General features: G+C 40.6%; 2 protein-coding genes across 3 annotated transcripts in view; one reads left to right on the forward strand and one right to left on the reverse strand.

Annotated features, from left to right (window-relative positions):
* Positions 1–745: 745 nt before the first annotated feature.
* LOC111586719 (E3 ubiquitin-protein ligase TRIM39-like) lies at positions 746–2,395 on the forward strand. Of its 2 annotated transcripts, XM_055017516.1 has the most exons (2): positions 749–967; positions 998–2,395. In XM_055017516.1, exons 1-2 carry the CDS (start codon positions 749–751, stop codon positions 2,372–2,374), a joined length of 1,596 nt encoding a protein of 531 aa, XP_054873491.1. In that variant the 3' UTR covers positions 2,375–2,395. The 2 variants fall into 2 exon arrangements, with proteins under 2 accessions (XP_023152270.2, XP_054873491.1); XM_023296502.3 differs by having other exon boundaries at positions 746–2,395.
* A 2,199-nt stretch (positions 2,396–4,594) lies between these two features.
* LOC111586718 (neuronal acetylcholine receptor subunit alpha-10-like) overlaps positions 4,595–20,261 on the reverse strand; it is a 30,966-nt gene continuing 15,299 nt past the window's right edge. The window contains exons 2-7 of the mRNA XM_055017552.1: positions 17,397–17,542; positions 16,584–16,738; positions 15,243–15,489; positions 14,658–14,943; positions 12,262–12,716; positions 4,595–10,127 (exon numbers count right to left, since the gene is read on the reverse strand). Coding sequence (XP_054873527.1) covers positions 9,873–10,127; positions 12,262–12,716; positions 14,658–14,943; positions 15,243–15,489; positions 16,584–16,738; positions 17,397–17,542 — 1,544 coding nt within the window. The 3' untranslated portion in view covers positions 4,595–9,872. The remainder of the gene's footprint in view (positions 10,128–12,261; positions 12,717–14,657; positions 14,944–15,242; positions 15,490–16,583; positions 16,739–17,396; positions 17,543–20,261) is intronic.

The raw sequence follows: 20,261 nt of genomic DNA on the forward strand, positions 1-20,261 counted from the left end.
TAGATGCTTGAGTCTCTCTTATTTATTCAGTACAGATCAGTGCAACTCTTTTATTTAGCACATTAGAGCAATATGTAAATCAACACATTTAATAAAAAATAAATCCTATCAACAAGAACAAGTCCTAAGAGATGATATTTCATAGTATTTAAGAGATGTTTGAAGTCCCCCAGGAGAATCACGTTGGACATCTTCAGATTCTTCTAACTTGAGTTCCACATTAAGGCAGCTGAGTAAGAAAAAGCTGTTTTGCTGAGCTCTGTGTGGACTGAGGGGACGGCGAAAGTAATGAAGTCCTGATAACGTAGACTATAGCTGAACTGTTATGTGACATGTAGGATGGTAAATAAATATGTGGGCAGCAGACCAAGAATGGATAGTGAGTGAAATGATCCCAGTGGAGAAGTCTATGCATGGACAGTGATGACCAGTTAACCAAGGAGTACAAAGTGCAGTGAGAGGTTTACAGTCCGTTATAAATCTAAGAGCTCCATGATAAACAGCATCCAACAGTCTGAGAGAGTGGGTCGAGGCATTCATGTAAACAATATCTCCATAATCAAGTACAGGCTGGAAGGTGGCAGCAACAAGCTGTTTCCTGGCATTAAAAGAAAATATGATTTTTTCAGACTCATTTTCATTTGCACATCTTGAGTGGATTAAATCATAGATTTAAATAGTGTTTGTATTTGTTACTGCAGTTCAGTAATATCTAATGTGTTTTTCCTCTTCTGTTCAGAGTACAGACATGTCTGCTGCCCACAAAGTGCTGACGGAGGATCAGTTCCTGTGCTCCATCTGTCTGGATGTGTTTACTGATCCCGTCACCACACCATGTGGACACAACTTCTGCAAAAACTGCATCACTGATCACTGGAACATTAGCAACATCTGCCAGTGTCCCACCTGTAAAAAGGAGTTTAAGACGAGACCTGAACTTGACATCAACACTTTTATCTCTGAGATGGTGGCTCTGTTCAGACGTGAAGCTCAAGAGGAAACCAGCAGCTCAGAGCAACAAGCTGCTGAACCAGGAGAAGTTTTCTGTGACGTCTGCACTGGAACCAAGCTGAAGGCCCTGAAGTCCTGCCTGGTGTGTCTGCTCTCCTACTGTGAGACTCACCTGGAGCTTCATCTGACCAAGTCAGGCCTGAAGAGACATCAGCTGGTGGAGCCTGTGGAGGACCTGGAAGACAGGATGTGTCCGGAGCATGACAAACCTCTGGAACTGTTCTGTCGGACCGACCACACATGTATCTGCCTGCTCTGCTCTGTTTTAGACCACAAGACTCACCGTTTTGTTCTTCTGATGGAAGAATATGAGGAACAGAAGGCAGAGCTGCTGAAGATGGATGCTCAAGTTCAGCAGATGATCCAGAAGAGACGCCTGAAGATTTCTGAGATGCGAGAGTCTCTGAGGATCAGTAATGATGCTGCAGACAGACAGAAAGCAGAAGGTGTTCAGGTCTTCACTGCTCTGAGGGAGATGGTTGAGAGACGCCTGAAGCAGCTCATAGAGGAGGTGGAAGACCAACAGAAAGCAGCAGAGGAACAGGCTAAAGACTCCATCAAACATCTGGAGCAGCAAATCTCTGAGCTGATGAAGAGGAGCTCTGAGATGAAGCAGCTCTCAGGCTCTGAAGACCACCCCCACCTCCTCCAAAGCTTCAGGGCCCTGAAAGCTGCTGCACCCACCAAGGACTTGGTGGAGGTCAACATCCGTCCTCCATCGTATGAGGGGACTGTGGTGAGAGCTGTAGCTCAGATAGAGGAGACACTGACAGAAGTCATGAAGAAGGCCAAACTGAAACTAATCAAGAGGTTTGCAGTGGATGTGACTCTGGATCCTGATACAGCAAGAAATGACCTCATCCTGTCTGATGACGGGAAACAAGTGAGTCATGCTGATGTGATGAAGAATCTTCCAAACAATCCAGAGAGATTTACTTGGTGGACCAATGTTTTAGGAAAGCAGAGTTGTTCTTCAGGCAGATTTTACTTTGAGGTTCAGGTTAAAGAGAAGGCTGGATGGTGGGTAGGAGTGGCCAGAGAGTCAGTCAACAGGAAGGGTCGAGGCTCATTGAGTCCTCAGTGTGGTTACTGGAAGATCGGTTTGATGGACCAAGTATACAGAGCTTCTGCTGATCCTTATGTCCGTCTCTCTGTTCAGTCACCGTACGAGAAGGTGGGAGTATTTGTGGATCATGAGGAGGGTCTGGTCTCCTTCTATGATGCTGATAATGCAGATCACATCTACTCTTTTAGAGGCTGCTCTTTCACTGAACCACTCTATCCATTCCTCAATCCTCATAGTGATAAAAAGGTTCCTCTGATCATCACTACAGTCAGTCACACTGAGCAGCAGAATAGTTAGTAGAAGAATAATAGAAGAAGAAATTTCTCCAGGAATGACCCATTCTAGTTGTAAATGTAATAAATCTACATGTTTGATCAACTGTAGATTCTGATTCATGTTTTTCTGCTGAGACACACCAGCTTCATCGTACTGGTTCATCTGGTTCAAAAGATCAGTTTGTGTCTCCAAGTGAGTCAAATAATCTAAAAAATCACAGTTTTAATGAATACTAATAAGATCTTTATGTCTTTAGGAATCAACTTTGAATCAGAATTATCCATTAAACAAACGACGGTGGAGTCTAAAAAAATGTTTTAATGAATGTTTTCCCTTTTCTATGCTTTAAATATGAAATGACTGACCTGACTGTATGTTTAAAAAACTGTAACAAAAACAAAAATAAAATTTGTTGTTTTGTGCAAAGAAATGGACTGTGATTGAAACCAACAACACACAAGATTAAAATGAATAAATTACATGAACACACACACAGAACATAAAGAGTAATATCAAGTGTATCAGGTGTAGTTTTCCCTCGCTGCCTCAACAGGAACGTTAATACTGCAGGAATGAAAATCAAACAACAGATGGAGCAAAAGAGCTAAAGAATGAACAACCTGAACACCAGTCTCTCTGCTGTGACTCCACAGTGCAGCTTATTCAGACTTTAATGTGTCTGCTGCATAAATGTTGTAGATGTCTGTTGAACACAAATTACCAGTTGACCCACTTCCAGCAGGACCACACCATCAGTTTGGAGCTGATTGTGTTTTTAATGCAGATGAGCGCTATGTTGGTGATAACTGAGCTGAGTCTTTGTGGTGGGGGATAGTCAGGGATCATCAGAGGGTCTCGGGCCTGTAGACCCATAAAAAACATCCTCTCATAAGAATGAAACAAAAATTGGGCCTAGTGTTGGTCTTGAGGATTGTAGCGGATGAAAACCTGCTATGCTAAAGGCTTTGATTTGGTGGTGCAGATCTCCTTGGCTGGAGACTGCATTAATACAGAAGAAAAGGCCAGAGAACATGCTGGGAATCCAGACTTGTTCACAGATGAGGAGGAATCAGGATAAGGTCATGATCTGACCAGTCTTTGTAACAAATACAGGATCAGAAGGGGAAGTATTGTAAGATTCTCTGGTTTGTATATAGTGTATTAGAGACTTTGAAGTGCTCAGGGATAAATCTAGTTTTCAGTCCATAATGAGCAGTGGATTGCTCGTTTAATTGGTCTCGCTTTGTTTGAGTGAATAAACCAGACAATCTTCGGAGATGGTAATAGGTCATATGTGGTGCTTTTCCACCAGCACCTACTCGGCTCGACTCTACTCAGTTTTTGAGGTTTTCCATTAGGACGTAGCACCTGGTACCAGGGTACTATTTTAGTACCTACTCGGCCAGGGTTCCAAGCGAGCTGAGTCGAGCTGATAATTTGACGTCTACAGAGTGCAGGCCACTGATTGGACAGGGAGTGATGACACACCAGACCTGTACCCACCCTAATGAGTTTGTTGGACTTCCAGGCACATGACTTTTAACCTTTGATCTCACCACTAAACAAGGTAAGTCCAGTAACACTCAGCTTGCTATTCTCATTTTGAACATGAAGGAACCTCCCGCCACCTCGCCCAGACCAGGGAAACCGGGGCCTCTCCCTGGAGCCAGGTCTGGGGGGTTAGGGGCTCTTCAGAGAGCACTTGGTGGCCTTGGGGCCACGTGGGGCTCGGTTGGGTACGGCCCGAAAAAGTAACACGGGGTCGCCGCCTGGTGGGCCCACCACCCACCGAGCAGGAAATCAGGGTCAGGTGCTATGTCAACCAGTCAGTAGGCAGGAGTGGGCGTCTAGGCGCACTGCCCCCTGGTGGCGTAGACTAGCTTTGGAGACATGGAACATCACCTCACTTGCAGGGAAGGAACCTGAGCTGGTGCAGGAAGTGGAGCGATACTGGTTAGATAATCATTCTGCACCTGTTCAGAATCATGTTCCTCCTCTTGTCAAGCTTCCTGCTCCTAGAATGATTGAGAAGAAAAACGAACCACTTCCTAGAGGTTTCTCTTCAGTAATTAGCAAGAGGGAAGTTGGCACGACTGTATGTCCGCTATGTTTCACCATCCTCAGAGGTCATATCACTGATGCTTTGGCCATGCATTTGAAGGAGCGACATCAAAACAATGCACTCCAAACAATGCATCCTGTTGAAAAAAGATGACATGAATGAAGAGGTCGAGAACTGAATCAGTGTTTAAAATCCAAAAGACGGTCAGTGACCCAAGTTGTTTTAATAAGAAAAGTTTAATGTAATTCATGGCATTGACAGTGTGTAACTTTAACACCACACAAATAGGATATAACTGTGAGTTACAGCAAGTAGTTTGGCTTTTCTTATGTTTGCAATGTGAAGATGACAAACCTTTTAATTGCAGGCTTAAATATTCAACTGGTCTCTGCGAAGTTTAGTTTTTATCGCTTGATGAAAACTTTATTGGACAACGGTGATGGAACCTTGGGAGGGGAGGCAATCCTCTGAAAGAAACAACTCAGAATTCAGGAATTAAAGTTGTAAATTCATGAGAAAATAATAGGACATTATCTGAGATTAAAGTAGTAAATTAAAAAACAAAAAACATATTTGTTCTCATAACTATATGGCTTCATAATTACAAATACATTCTGAGTTTTTTCTTGTACATTTATGGTTTTATTGTCACAAAGAATTTTCATTAAAGGTTAAAGTGGTAAATTTACAAGAGAAACTTGTACAGTCTCTGAAATCAAAGTGGCACATTTATGAGAAAAAACTTGGATAGTGGTAAATTTCTAAAGAGAAAACTTTGATTTTCTTTGAGATTAAAACTGTAGAAAGAATCTTGAAGATATTATAAGGAAAGCAAAATGTGGATATTCTCTTAGAATAAAGCTGTAAATGTACCTGATAAAACAAACATTTTTTTCTGAGATTGACATGGAAAACTTCTTAGAAGAAAACTTTACTAATCTTTTAGAATTAAGTCGGAAGTTCATGAGAAAGAACATGGATTTTCTCTCGGATCAAAGTTGCAAAATTACAAGAACAGAATTGAGATTTAAGTCATGAATTTCAGAGAAGAAAATTCAGATTAAAGATGTAAATTTACCACAAAGAAAGTCACAGAAGAAAAACACAAATATCCTCTGAAAATAACGTCGAATGTTTCAGGGAAAAAAAGCAATGAAAAAATGATTCTGAGTTTGTTTCTCACAAATTTAAATTTTTGTTCAGACGTTTTATCGCATATATTTCCAAATTCATTCTCAAAAAGAAACTAGTTCCAAATAAGACAAAATGACAAAAATTAGACAAAATGATATATATTTCCAAACTAGTTCCCTCCCCAGCTCTGTGGTTTTATTTTATTTATTATTTTAGTCGTTCTCCGTCTGATCCGATAATTAGATTGTTAGTTTGTCGTTTTGTTTTCTGGAGAACGAAAATCCAATCAGGTCCAGTCTTCTAACGAGGTTCTGGATCACAACGTCCTCTTATCTCCGTTTGTCACCGTGATTATCACATTTATTTCTGTGCAGATGTGGTCACACTAAATAAACTCGTGTTAAAGTGAGAAAAAACAGTGCAGGATGATGAATTATCATTTATAACTTCATTTCACCAAAACAATCAGCTTCACAGTTTCCCAAACTACCTCTGACACATCGGGTGAATTTAAAAAAAATGTAGAATTCAAACCTGAAATATTTCATTTCATTCATGGATTCTGCAGGAAACCATTGATGATAGAAAGTTTGATGTAAATATGGACGTTTTTAAATGTCTGTACTGGAGTGAAAGATAAATAAATGGAATAAAATCCACTAAGAGAGAACAGAACTTGGAGTCAGTGGTTTGTTCCAATAGTAAAGATCACTCATAAATATAAAAAAGTGCTGCAAACGTAAACTTTAAATACAGATGGAAGCTGCTGAATGAAGTGAAGCTCGGTTTTTATCTCTGGACAACTTTAACCAGCCACGTTTTCATCTTTAAAATCAGGCTTTCCTTTAAAACAAGTGAAAAGTTTGACTCACTTCAGTCTGGAGAAGTTTTAACACCGACAGGATTTGGCAAAAGGTGTTCTGTAAGCATTTTTACTGGAGAATTTCCTTTAATGTCACGTAAATATGAGCTCCATTTGAAGGCAGTGCCATCGTTCTGTGTGAATATTTCCAAGAAACAACTTCCTGAAAATAAAGGCGTAGATTTATGAGAACAAAATTTGGATGTTCTCTGAAGTTAAAGAGAAAAATCTGTGGGAAAGAAACTCTGAAATTCTCTGATACTAAAACTGTAGATTTACAGTCATGGATGAAAGTATGGACACCCCTGGAAGTTTTCCAGAAAATACATCATTTCTCCCAGAAATTGTTGCCGATACAAATGTTTTGGTATACATGTGTTTATTTCATTGACGTGCATTGGAAAAACACAAAAAAAAAAAACAAGAAAAAAGACAGCGTTGACATAATTTTACACAAAATTCAAAAAATGGGTTGGACAAAGTTGTCGGCACCCTCAGCTCAATATCTGGTTGCACATCCTTTGGAAGAAACAACTGAAACCAATCACTTTCTGTAACCATCAACAAGCTTCTTCCACCTCTCAGATGGAACTTTGGACCACTCTTTTTTAAAAAATGCTCCAGCTCTCTCAGATTTGAAGGGTTCCTTCTTTCAACAGCAGCTTTGAGATCTCTCCATAGGTGTTCAATGGGATTTAGATCCAGACTCATTGCTGCCACTTCAGAACTCTCCAGAACTTTGTCTCCAACCATTTCTTGGTGCTACCTGAGGTATGTTTGGGGTCATTGTCCTGCTGGAATACCCATGATCTCTGACCCAGCTTTCTGACAATAGGCCCTACATTACAGCCCAAAATATTTAGATAGTCTCTAGATTTCATGATTCCTTCACACTGTCAAGGCACCCAGTGCCAGAGGCAGCAGAACAACCCCAGAACATCTCTGAACCTCCAACATGTCTGACTGTAGGTTCTGTGTTCTTTTCTTTGGAGGCCTCATTCCATTTTCTGTAAACAGTAGAATGACGTGCTTTTCCAAAAAGCTCTACCTTAATTCCTCTACACACTGTGTGATTTTAATAATCTTATAAGTCCACATCTTGCTCCACTGTATGACATGAATCTAATCATCTTTGGCCACGACGTGAAGTTTGCTGTGTGCAGACTGAACGATGAAAACGCAGTTGAATCTCAGCCTATGATGTACGTAAGTTGACGTGAATGCGCAATAAGCATGCGTCGTCCATCCATGAAAAATAAACAACCGAAGCATAAATGGAGCTCCGACAATCACAGGGAAACTAGCCAAACATGAACGGATTTAATTTTTATTAATTTAATAACATAAACTGAGTGCTGTGGCCACTATTTACAGCGGTGTGTTAGCTAGCTGCTGATGTTATGTTACTAACCTGGGAGCCGCTACATCCTTCCATGGTTCGTCCTTTTTTGTCTGGTTGTGGTTTGAGCTGGAGGACACATCTAAAAGGCTTCTGCTGCCACAACTCTACCAGGCTGTCTCCTTTGTTGGGTTTAGCTTAGTTTGGGTTTATCTCCAGTGTGGCACTGATCAGTACGTCATTTCATCCTGCATTTCTATTGGTTAGTTAGTTGTAGGTCACAGCAGCATCACACTGTGAGATGATCACCCCAGATTTCTGACAGTCAGAATTTTATGGCAGCTTGTCTTTGGTCACCATGAAAACAGCCGTCCTTGAACCTGTCTCACAGTGCGACCACTGATTTAGAGCCACGACTCTCTCACAATTGCTATCTTTCATCTGGGACGGCTGGAAATTGAACACTGTGTAGAGGCCTTTAGTCTCATCTGTCCACTAAACGTTCTCCCAGAAGGACTGAGGCTTACTCAGATACATCTTTGCAAACTCCAGTCTGGCTTTTTTGTCTGTCTCTTTGTCAGCAGTGGGGTTCTCCTTGGTCTCCTGCCATAGCGCCTCTTCTCATTCAGATGACGATGTATGGTCCCAGCTGGCACTTTACACCCTGAGTCTGCAGGACAGCCTGGATCTGTGTGGAAGTTGGCTGAGGATGTTTATCCACCATTCAAACTATCCTGTGTTGCAATCTTTGGTCAGTTTTGCTTTTCCATCCCGTCCAGGGAGATCAGCCACAGTTCCATGGGTTATAAACTTCTTGGTTGTATTACGCACAGTGGACAAAGGAACTTCAGCATCTCTGGAGATGGTCTTATAACCTTGAGATTGTTCATATTTTTACACAATTTTGCTTCTTAAGTCCTCAGAAAGTGCCAGGAATCATGAAATCTGGAGACTATCAAGATATTTTGGGCCACATTGTAGGGCCTAGTGTCAGAAAGCAGAGGTCACGGCTGTTCCAGCAGAATAATGACCTGAAACATACCTCAAATAGCACCAAGAAATGGTTGGAGACAAAGTTCTGGAGAGTTCTGAAGTGGCCAGTAATGAGTCCAGATCTAGATCCCATTGAACACCTATGGAGAGATCTCAAACCTGCTGTTGCAAGGAAACACCCTTCAAATCTGAGAGACCTGGAGCAGTTTTCAAAAGAAGAGTGGTCCAAAATTCCATGTGAGAGGTGTAAGAAGTTTGTTGATGGTTACAGGAAGCGACTGGTTTCCGTTATTTCTTCTAAAGAGTGGCAACCAAATATTGAGTTGAGGGTGCCAACAATTTTGTCCGGCCCGTTTTTTTGAGTTTTGTGTAAAATTATGTGAATTTTGGCTTTTTTCTTCTGTTTTTTTGTGCTTTTCCAATGTACATCAAGGAAATAAACATGTTTACCAACAACATCTGTAATTGCAACAATTTCTGAGTGAAATGTTGTATTTTCTGGAAAAATTCCAGGGGTGTCCATACTTTAGTCCATGATTGTATAAGAAAAACTCAGATCATCTCTGACGTTAAAGTTGCAAATTTCCAAGGCGGAAGGTGAATATTATCTGAGAATGAAGTTGGAATTCGTGGAAAAAGTTAAAATTTTCTCTAAGATCAAAGTCACATGTTTACTGTAACGTCATGAACCTGCTTAAAAGGAAAAGTAAACGATTAATCTATTGAAATTTTGGGCGATACTGAAATTAGTTGGAGGGTTAAATTTAGATAAAAGTGTCTTCAGAATCTGCAGTTTAAAGATCCAAGGATGGAGTTAATTAATCCTAATCTGTTCATGTTTTATGAGACATTTTCAAAGTAAGTTCCTGATGCAGAATGGTCTGACTGCACCTCATTAAAGACTGGTTCGTATTTCTTTAAACCGATCAAATCGTCTTGACTGGAGCTGATTCAAAGGTTTCCTAAAATCAGTGATGCTTTTATCAGAACATTCTCCTACAAACTGTCTCAGAGACAGCAGGTTAAAATGTTGGGTCGGACCTTTAATCCTATCAAACCTTCACTTGTTTCAGGAAAACCAAACTCTGACTTCATGCCTAATGGAGCTCAACCGACAGCTGGCGTCAACTCAGATGGCTTTTCCCAGGATGAGGATGCTCATGAAGAAGACCATGATGAAGAAGAGCCACATGAAGAAGCGATCCATGACCTTGGCGACCTTCCTCCACTCTCCGATGCGTAGCTGAGCGGTCTTCTGGTCCTGGTAGGAGCTGGCGATATACTCCACGTTCTTCCTCAGTCCATGATGCTGGCAGACACAACGGGTCTTCATCAGGATCTCCTTCCTCTCAGCTCCTCCTCCTCCTCCTTCACCTCCCACGCCCTTCATGACGAAAACGAGGCAAAAAATGATACAAATGAGACATAAAAAGTAGTGGTGGGATGCGATTTTTTAAAAATTAATCTAATTAATTACAGGCTTTGTAATTAATTAATCGCAATTACTTGCAGTTGTGTCAAACAGTAATATTTGACACAATAAGTGAAGTTTTTCAATTCAAATAAAATTGTGGTTGACAGTTGAATCAATGAATAGACATATATGTGTTTATAATTTAAAATTTATTTAAAAAAAGGAAAATGGGACATATAGAAAAAAGTGATTTTGATGACTCAAAGCCTGAATTTAGTTGTTTTTTCCACTGTATGGCACATAAAATCAGCATAAGTAGTTCAAGGAGCTTCAGAAAGTTGAAAATCCAGAGATTCATTCTGTTTTCATCTTTTCTGGGTCTGATAAATGGTGTAATTTTGATGGTTCTTTTTATAGGAATATCAATTTTTATTTATGTAATTTTTTTATAAACAAAAATTTTATAATTAAGTTATTAAAGAGATATTTTTGTTGTTTAGGTTATTCCTCCTCCAAGGAGGCAGAGCCTCGACGGAGTAAAAACTTAAACCACAAAAATGATTCATTTCTATTTATCTGCATTTTTCATCTGTCTGCTACATTCACAGATTATTGCAAATCTAAGTGCAATTATAGCGATTTTATTCAACATTTTAAGACTTTCTGTAAACTCAAGCACTGTCTAGAAAAGTGGTCTATTATGGGATGGCTACACCGTTAGCCGTTAGCATGACTCGTAGCTAACGTTAGCTCTGGTGCTAACAGCAACATGTTTTACATTGAGGTGATACCGTCAGCTTGAAGTGACGCAGTGATCAGAAAACTCTTTGTTGTACAATTTACACACAACCAGGCTTTTATCCAAGCTGCCATCAGGAAGATTTTTAAAAGGAAACTTTCTGTCCAACAAGCTCAATCTCATCTTCCTTCACTGTTCACCAGAGCCTGACTTCACTCAGTACTTTCTGTGCTTCTTCTTCATGGCTACAAACAGACTTTAGGTTCATTACCGCCACCTACTGGGCTGAAGTGTTCATCAGAGTTACCAGAAATGAGGGAACTGAGGAGGGTGCAATTAATCGTGTCATCAGTTTAACACGTTATTTTCGCTGCAATTAATTAATCGAAATTAACGCGTTAAAGTCCCAGCCCTAATAAAAAGATAAAAATAACACACAAAACTGCAAAAACAAGACATAAAATGACAAAAACAAGACACAAAATGACAAAAGCAAGACACAAAATGACAAAAACGAGACACAAATGAAAACAAACGAGACATAAAATGACAAAAACAAGACACAAAATGGCACGAGACACAAAACCACACAAATGAGACATAAAAAGATAAAAACACAAAACTGCAAAAACAAGACATAAAATGACAAAAACGAGACACAAAACGACAAAAACAAGACACAAAATGGCACAAATGAGACACAAAACCACACAAATGAGACATAAAAAGATAAAAACAACCCACAAAACTGAAAAAACAAGACATAAAATGACAAAAATGAGACACAAAATGACAAAAACAAGACACAAAATGACAAAAACGAGACACAATGAAAGAAACGAGACATAAAATAACAAAAACGAGACACAAAACGACAAAAACAAGACACAAAATGGCACAAATGAGACACAAAACCACACAAATGAGACATAAAAAGATAAAAACAACCCACAAAACTGCAAAAACAAGACATAAAATGACAAAAATGAGACACAAAATGACAAAAACAAGACACAAAATGACAAAAACGAGACACAATGAAAGAAACGAGACATAAAATAACAAAAACAAGACACAAAATGGCACAAATGAGACAAAAAGATAAAAACAACACACAAAACTGCAAAAACAAGACATAAAATGACAAAAACAAGACACAAAACGACAAAAGCAAGACACAAAACGACAAAAATGAGATACAAAATGACAAAAATGAGACACAAAATGACAAAAACGAGACACAAATGGCACAAACGAGACACAAAATGAGACACGAAACGAAAAAACGAGACACAAAATGACAAAAACGAGACACAAAATGACAAAAACGAGACACAAAATGACAAAAATGAGACAAAATGAGACCTTCTTCTCCACCAGCTCCCCGTTGCTGCTCCACTCCTCCTCGACTTGCTCTTCTCCTCCAGCGGCTCCTTTATCCTCCGAGTGGTCAACAGTGATGAACAGGTCCTCCTTCCAGTCCGTCTGATTGGTCGCCTCTGGCCCCGCCTCCTGCTCCTCGCCCCGCCCACCCCACACCTGTCCGTTGACGTCCCAGTTGGTCCCTCTGCTGCCACCGTTGGCCGACGGAGCGTCCGACTCCTCCTGGGACAGCGGCTGTTTCCGGGACGACCGGCCGCCCAAGCAGCTGTTGCCGACCTCGCTGACGAAGCAGATGCGAGCGAGGTGGTTCAAGATGAAGCGCTCGGCCCATTCAGGGACGGGACGCGCCTCTGGACCGCAGTGGTGAATGTTCATGATGAAGATGGTGAGAGCCGTCGATGCAGTGACCATCGTCATGGTGGCGATGTAGTACTTTCCTGTTGAAAGCCAGACATGAAACGGTAAAAACAAGATACAAAGTGACACAGATGAGACAATAACACACAAATGAGACAAAAAAAACACACAAAATGACAAAAATGAGATGCAAAGTGAAAAAGACAAAAAAATGATATAAGCCAGACAAAAAATATCAAACAGAAGACACAAAATCACACAAAATGACACAAAACATGAATAGTAAGACAAAATGACATAAATGAGACACAAAATGACAAAAATGAGACACAAAATGACATAAACAAGACACAAAATGACACAAATGAGACACAAAATGACAAAAATGAGACACAAAATGACATAAACAAGACACAAAATGACACAAATGAGACAAAAAATGACACAAACGAGACAGAGTGACAAAGACAAAAAAATGACATAAGCCAGACGCAAAACATCAAAAAGCCACAAAATCACACAAATGACACAAAACGTGAATAGTAAGACAAAATGACATAAATGAGACACAAAATAAAAAAAGGAGACACAAAATGACACAAATGAGGCACAAAGTGACAAAAATGAGACACAAAATGACACAAATGAGACACAAAATGACACAAACGAGACACAAAAAAACATAGAGACACAAAATGACAAAAATGAAACACAAAGTGACAAAAATGAGACACAAATGAGACACAAAATGACACAAACGAGATACAAAATGACAAAAATAAGATGTAAAACAACAAAAACGAGATGCAAAGTGATAAAGACAAAAAAAACGACATAAGCCAGACACAAAACATCAGAAACAAGACACAAAATTACATAAATGACAGAATGAGACACAAAACAAAAAAGATGAGATGCAGTTAACAAATGGAGACACAAAACTACACAAATGAGACACAAAATGACAAAAACAAACACAAAGAAATAATGAAAGAGAAAGTGATCACACTGTGGTTTAGAAGTTGTGAAGTTGTTCTGAGCTGTTTTCAGCTGAAGTGTGAAGATTTAATGAACAAACTGCTGCTGGAGCTCTGAAGGCACCGACATCATCGATTCCCGGCTCTGAATATTTTAAATCAACTGGTTTTATGGAGCCTCATTACAGACAACAAACAGAAAAGGCTTCATTTCCTGTAAACAACAACAACAACAACAACCTGCTGACCGGCAGCTTCCTGCTCTTTATAACGGTATTCAGTGTTTCTCCGATGGTAGCTCCAGTTTCATGTCTTTAAAGTGGCTCCATGTAAACTATCAGTAGAAGGAGGAACGTTCTCAGTGAGTTTGTAGAACTTTCCCTGAACTTTGAGTCTTTCTGTCCCACACTAATGTTCACTTTAGATTCAGAACCACTTAGAAAACAGAAGCAGTGGTTTGAGAAGATCTTGAAACGTTATCAGATGGTGGTCAGAAATAAAAGATGCGACACATATGAGCACCATAAAGATCATAAAAATCAAGAACAGTTGTTTCTGTTTTCTGATCTTTGATTTTAAGTGAGTCAAGCTAGCGATGTTGCCCCGCTACACTTCCATGGTAAAATAAAAACAACCTGCAATGCTGATTCCACACCTGATTCTTAGTGATAAAGATGCAGAAAATAAAAATGCCTGGCAAAAATAGCATTGTGTGTTCCAGTACACCACATAGTAAACCAGAAAAAGATCTGGACTGGTCCCAGTATACAGCATAATAAAAATACCTGGAGGTTTAATTCTACTGTATGTTGGGACAATTCCAGAAAAAGATCTGGAATCATAAATTACAATAAAAATGACTCAAAATGAGTAAAACGAGGCACAAAACAACACAAATGAGACACAAAACAAAAATGAGGGACAAAATGACAAAAATGAGACAAAATGCCAGAAATGACACACAAAATGACACAAATGAGACACAAAACAACAATAAGGAGACAGAAAACATGAGTGCAGTAAAATATTTTCCAGTAAAGTCACCGATCAGCGGGACGCTCTCAGACGGCGGCATGCTTTCAGCCACCAGCAGCTGGAACACCGTCAGCGCCAGCAGCACCGTGACGCCCAGAGAAACCTTCTCGCCAGAGTCGGCCGGCAGGTAGAAGCCCAGCGGAGCCAGGAAGGAGATCATCATGCAGGGGATGAGGAGGTTGAAGATGTAGAAGGAGGCGCGTCTCTTCAGGTGGAGGGTGAAGGTGATGTCCGGGTACGGGTCCGAGCAGCAGCCGTACAGGATGACGTTCTTCTTGGCCGGCATGCCCAGAACCTGGACGGATGACGAGTTTATTTTACCAAAAGTTAAATCACAGAGGAGAATTTGTTTCTGAGCTCATAAACAAGCTCACCGCTCACCACAAAAAGAAACAAAATCACCACAAAAAGTACCAAAATTACCATAAAAAGGACCAAAATCACCACAAAAAATACCAAAATTGCCACAAAAAATACCAAAATCACCACAAAAAACACCAAAACCACCAGAAAAAGAACCAAAATCACCACAAAATCTACCAAAATTACCACAAAAACTACCACAATGACTACAAAATCACCATAAAAACTCACCTCCCACTCCACGTTGGGGACGAAGTCGGCCAGGTCGGCGCTGTCCAGGGCGTTGATCAGGTCCATCTGGTTGCCGTTGTGGGTCCAGGAGCCGAAGGTCAGGTGACACTGCTGAACGTCGAAGGGGAAGAAGGCCACGTCCACGGAACAGGAGCTCTTAGTGATGGCCGGCTGGTCCCACATCACCTGGCCGTCGTTACGCAGGACCACGTTGGTCTCCATGGAGCTGGAGAACTCGTCGTCTGCACTGTGGAGGAGGAGAACGGTGAGGACGGGGAGGAGAACCAGTGAGGACGGGGAGGAGGAGACTGGTGAGGACAGGGAGGACAGGGAGGAGACCGGTGAGGAGAACCACTGAGGACGGGGAGGAGACCAGTGAGGACAGGAAGGACGGAGAGGAGACCAGTGAGGATGGGAAGGAGACCAGTGAGGAGAAACAGTGAAGACAGGGAGGATGGGAAGGAGACCGGTGAGGAGAACCAGTGACGACGGGGAGGAGACCAGTGAGGATGGGGAGGACGGGGAGGAGAACCAGTGAGGACGGGGAGGAGAACCAGTGAGGACGGGGAGGAGGAGACTGGTGAGGACAGGGAGGAGAACCAGTGAGGACGGGGAGGAGAACCAGTGAGGACGGGGAGGAGACCAATGAGGACAGGAAGGAGAACAGTGAGGAGAACCAGTGAGGACGGGGAGGAGAACCAGTGAGGACAGGAAGGACGGAGAGGAGACCAGTGAGGATGGGAAGGAGACCGGTGAGGAGAACCAGTGACGACGGGGAGGAGACCAGTGAGGATGGGGAGGACGGGGAGGAGAACCAGTGAGGACGGGGAGGACGGGGAGGAGAACCAGTGAGGACAGGGAGGAGAACCAGTGAGGACAGGGAGGACGGGGAGGAGAACCAGTGAGGACAGGGAGGAGAACCAGTGAGGACGGGGAGGACGGGGAGGAGAACCAGTGAGGACGGGGAGGAGACCAGTGAGGACGGGGAGGACGGGGAAGAGACCAGCGATGACGGGAAGGAGACCAGTGAGGAGAACCAGTGAGGATGGGGAGGAGACCAGTGAGGACGGGGAGGACGGGGAGGAGAACCAGTGAGGACGCCTAGGAGACCAGTGAGGACGGGGAGGACGGGGAAGAGACCAGCGATGACGGGAAGGAGACCAGTGAGGAGAACCAGTGAGGACAGGGAGGAGACCAGTGAGGACAGGAAGGACGGAGAGGAGACCAGTGAGGATGGGGAGGAGACCAGTGAGGAGAAACAGTGAAGACAGGGAGGATGGGAAGGAGACCGGTGAGGACGGGGAGGACAACCAGTCCCACCGGACAGGAAGCTGCACTCACCTGTTGTACAGGACGATGTCCGGCCTCCACACGTAGCTGCTGGGGATCCGGATGGTGTCCAGGCCGTCGTAGTCCTCCTTCCTCCAGGTCAGGTAGGCGTCCATCCACACCTGGCGGATCCACAGGTAGGTGGTCAGGATCTGGTTCCTCTCATCCTGTTGGACAGAAGGACAGGAAGTCATGGACACAACCACGAGGACCGTCAACATCTGGACCTAGAGGTTTGGTTACCAGGTAAAAATACAAAGAGTTTTAGGTTGAACTGCAGAACGACACAAAACAACACAAAGGAGACACAAAACAACACAAACAAGATGCAAATCAACACAAAGGAGATGCAAAACAACACAAATGAGACACAAAATGACACGAACGAGACACAAAACAACACAAACAAGATGCAAAACAACACAAAGGAGATGCAAAACAACACAAATGAGACACAAAATGACACGAACAAGACACAAAACAACCAAAACAAGATGCAAAACAACACAAATGAGACGCAAAACAACAAAAACAAGACGCAAAACAATAAAAATAAGATGCAAAGTTACAATAATAACACACAAAATGAGAAAAATGAGACAGAAAACAACAAAAATGAGACAAAAAACAACAAAAATGATAGACAAAACAATAAAAATGAGACAACAAAACAGCAAAAATGAGACACAAAACAACCAAAACCAGACATTAAACAACAAAAATGACACACAAAATGCATAAAACATAAAACAAAGTGATACAGAACAACAGCACATACAGGACGTCATGGACACCACCAACATCTGGACCTGGAGGTTTGGTTACCATGTCGATGATCTGAGACAGCGTGATCTGCAGCGTGACGTTGATGATGTAGTCGGTGTCCTCCACCGGACGCAGGGCATTGGTGTAGTTGGAGAACAAGTCGGTCAGAAGCTTCTGGGCGAAGCGACCGTGAGCCGCCAAGCAAACTGGAGGTCAGAACAGATAGAGGAGTCAAAAAACCAGGAGGAAACTACAAACCATCAACAGACTAGAGGTCAGAGCAGAGGATGGAGGAGATAAACCAGGAGGAAAGTACAAACCAGCAGAATAAAGGTTAGAGGAGATAAACCAGGAGGAACCTACAAACCAGCAGTTTCTGGACAGTTTTACCTCCACTGCTCATCTACTTTTAATCCACTGAACCCTAAAACTACACCTTTGATCCACCAGAAACCAGAAAACCAGAAACAATCATCTAATTTTAAACTTTCCAACAGTCTTTGAACCAGTCGTGTGTAATCTGTGGTTCATACATAAAATGATTTTTTTTAAAAAAACAAGGCAAAATGATACAAATGAGACATAAAATGATAAAAATGAGACACAAAAATAAGACAAATGAGACAAAAAAGACACGAAACTTAAAAAAACTAGACACAAAATAATAAAAATGAGACATAAAAGGATAAAAATGAGACAATAAAAATGAGATGAAATTGTAAAAAATGAGACACAAAAAGATAAAAATGAGACAAAATTGTAAAAATAAGACATAAAAGGATAAAAAGAGACAGAATTGTAAAAATGAAAAACAAAATGATAAAAATGAGATATAAAATGATAAAAATTTGACAAAAAATGATAAAAAGTGAGACATAAAATGATAAAAATGAGACAAAATAACACAAACAAGACAAAACTTAAAAAACAAGCTCAAAAATAACAAAAACTAAACAAAAAATAACCTCCAATAAAATCTCATAAAATATCAGTTTCTGTCAAAAAATGTTCATTATTTCTTCAGAGACATGTTTTTTCTTTGCTGATCTGAAGTCAGTTTTTAACCTCAGAATTGTTTTGTTGTTAAACCTCTTCTATAAGGACAATCCTCCAGTCCAGATCTTATTTAATCTCTCCAACCTTTTCCTCACGTCTCCAGTGTTTAATAAACTGAATATTAGGAGGCTTTAAGCTCACATTAAGTCCTTTTCTCTGCCGTTAATCCTGAAACGTCTCGTATCAACACATCCAGACCACATCTCCCTCTTCAGTTAACCTGGAATCACCTCAGCTCTCCTGGTAATTCCTTTCAATCCTCTTTATATGGTGCAGCTCCTTTGATGATTTCTGCTCCTTGATGGCAGAACACTGAAAATTTTTTTTAACCCAACCTCTAAAATGTAAATGAAATAAACCAAAGCTGATTAATAAATTTAAAATATTACCCTGAAACGTTCAAACACGCCAGCAAAAACATGGAAATTGACCAAAAAAGTGCCAAATTTACCATGAAAAGGACCAAAACTGCCACAAAACAGGTGAAATTGCAAGAAAAACTAAAATTTGGCCCAAAAAATCCATCCAAATTAACCACAAAATGGCCAAAATGACCACAAAAAGACACAAAACCACAACAAAAAAGAGCAAAAACTACCCTGAAAGGTTCAAATATGCCAGGAAAATCACCCAAATGATCACAAAAGGTACCAAATTACCATAAAAAGGATCAAAATCACCACAAAATAAGTGAAATAGTAACAAAAATTCTAATTTGGCACAAAAAACTCGCAAAATGACCCCAAAAAGAATCAAAATTACCATGAAATGTTCAAATATGCCAGCAAAAACATGGAAAATTACCACAAAAAGGATCAAAAGTACCACAAAAAGTACCAAAATCACCTCAAAAAATACCAAAACTACTACAAAAAGGACCAAAATTACCACAAAAACACACAAAACCATCCCAAAAAGAGACGAAACTACCTTGAACAGTTCAAAAATAAAGAAAATCACGACAAAAATGAACACAATTACCACAAAAAGGACCAAAATCACCACAAAAAAGGACCAAAATCACTGCAAAAATACCAAAATTACTACAAAAGAAGTGAAATGGCGAGAAAAACTCAAATTTGGCACAAAAGACTTGCAAAATGACCCCAAAAAGAGTCAGAATTACCCTGAAACGTTCAAATATGCCAGCAAAAACATGGAAAATCACAAACAAAAAATACTAAAATCCTCAAAAAAAATACTAAACTCACCACAAAAACTCATCTGGTTCTTCATCTCCAGTAGCTTTCTTAATGATCAGAGTTCTACCTTCATACTGGGAATATTTTCCTTAAAGTCCATAGAGGTAGGTCCAGATTTATCACTTTTTAATTGACTTTTTCCATCATTTCTGATCCTCAGAACTTCATCAGTCCAGCAGATAGAACCATGACATTTAGGAGGAAAAACACATCTGAGTTCTGATAAAAACTGACACAAGATCAGTTTCACGTTTTCCCAGTCTAAACACTGAATCAGTGTTTTCATCATTTTCTCTATAGTCAACTCTGAGCATCAGTATTATGGGATGTATCATAGTTTCATGTCACAAAGAGAAAAAACTGTCCAAAAGACACATAAAACCATCAAAACGAGACAAAAATGTCCAAATCTCAACACAAAACAAGAAAAATACAACACAAAATGATACGAAACAAGAAAGAAATGAGACAAAATCACACAAAATAATAGAAATATGAAACAAGAAAAACACGACAGAAAATGTCAATAGAGACGCAAATTGCCAAAAACAACAAACAGTGAGAAAAAAATGTCTCAAAGACAAACAAAACAACACAAATGATGTAAAATCACACAAAACAAGAAAAGCCAAGACGATAAATGCCAAAAACGAGATACACAACAAGA

This window comes from Amphiprion ocellaris, chromosome 14 (assembly GCF_022539595.1).
Source record: "Amphiprion ocellaris isolate individual 3 ecotype Okinawa chromosome 14, ASM2253959v1, whole genome shotgun sequence".
NCBI classification, from domain to species: Eukaryota; Metazoa; Chordata; class Actinopteri; family Pomacentridae; genus Amphiprion; species Amphiprion ocellaris.

Bases quoted from the DNA above. Each gene is read 5' to 3' on its own strand.
- LOC111586719 (XM_023296502.3), top strand. From the start codon at position 749: ATGTCTGCTGCCCACAAAGTGCTGACGGAGGATCAGTTCCTGTGCTCC.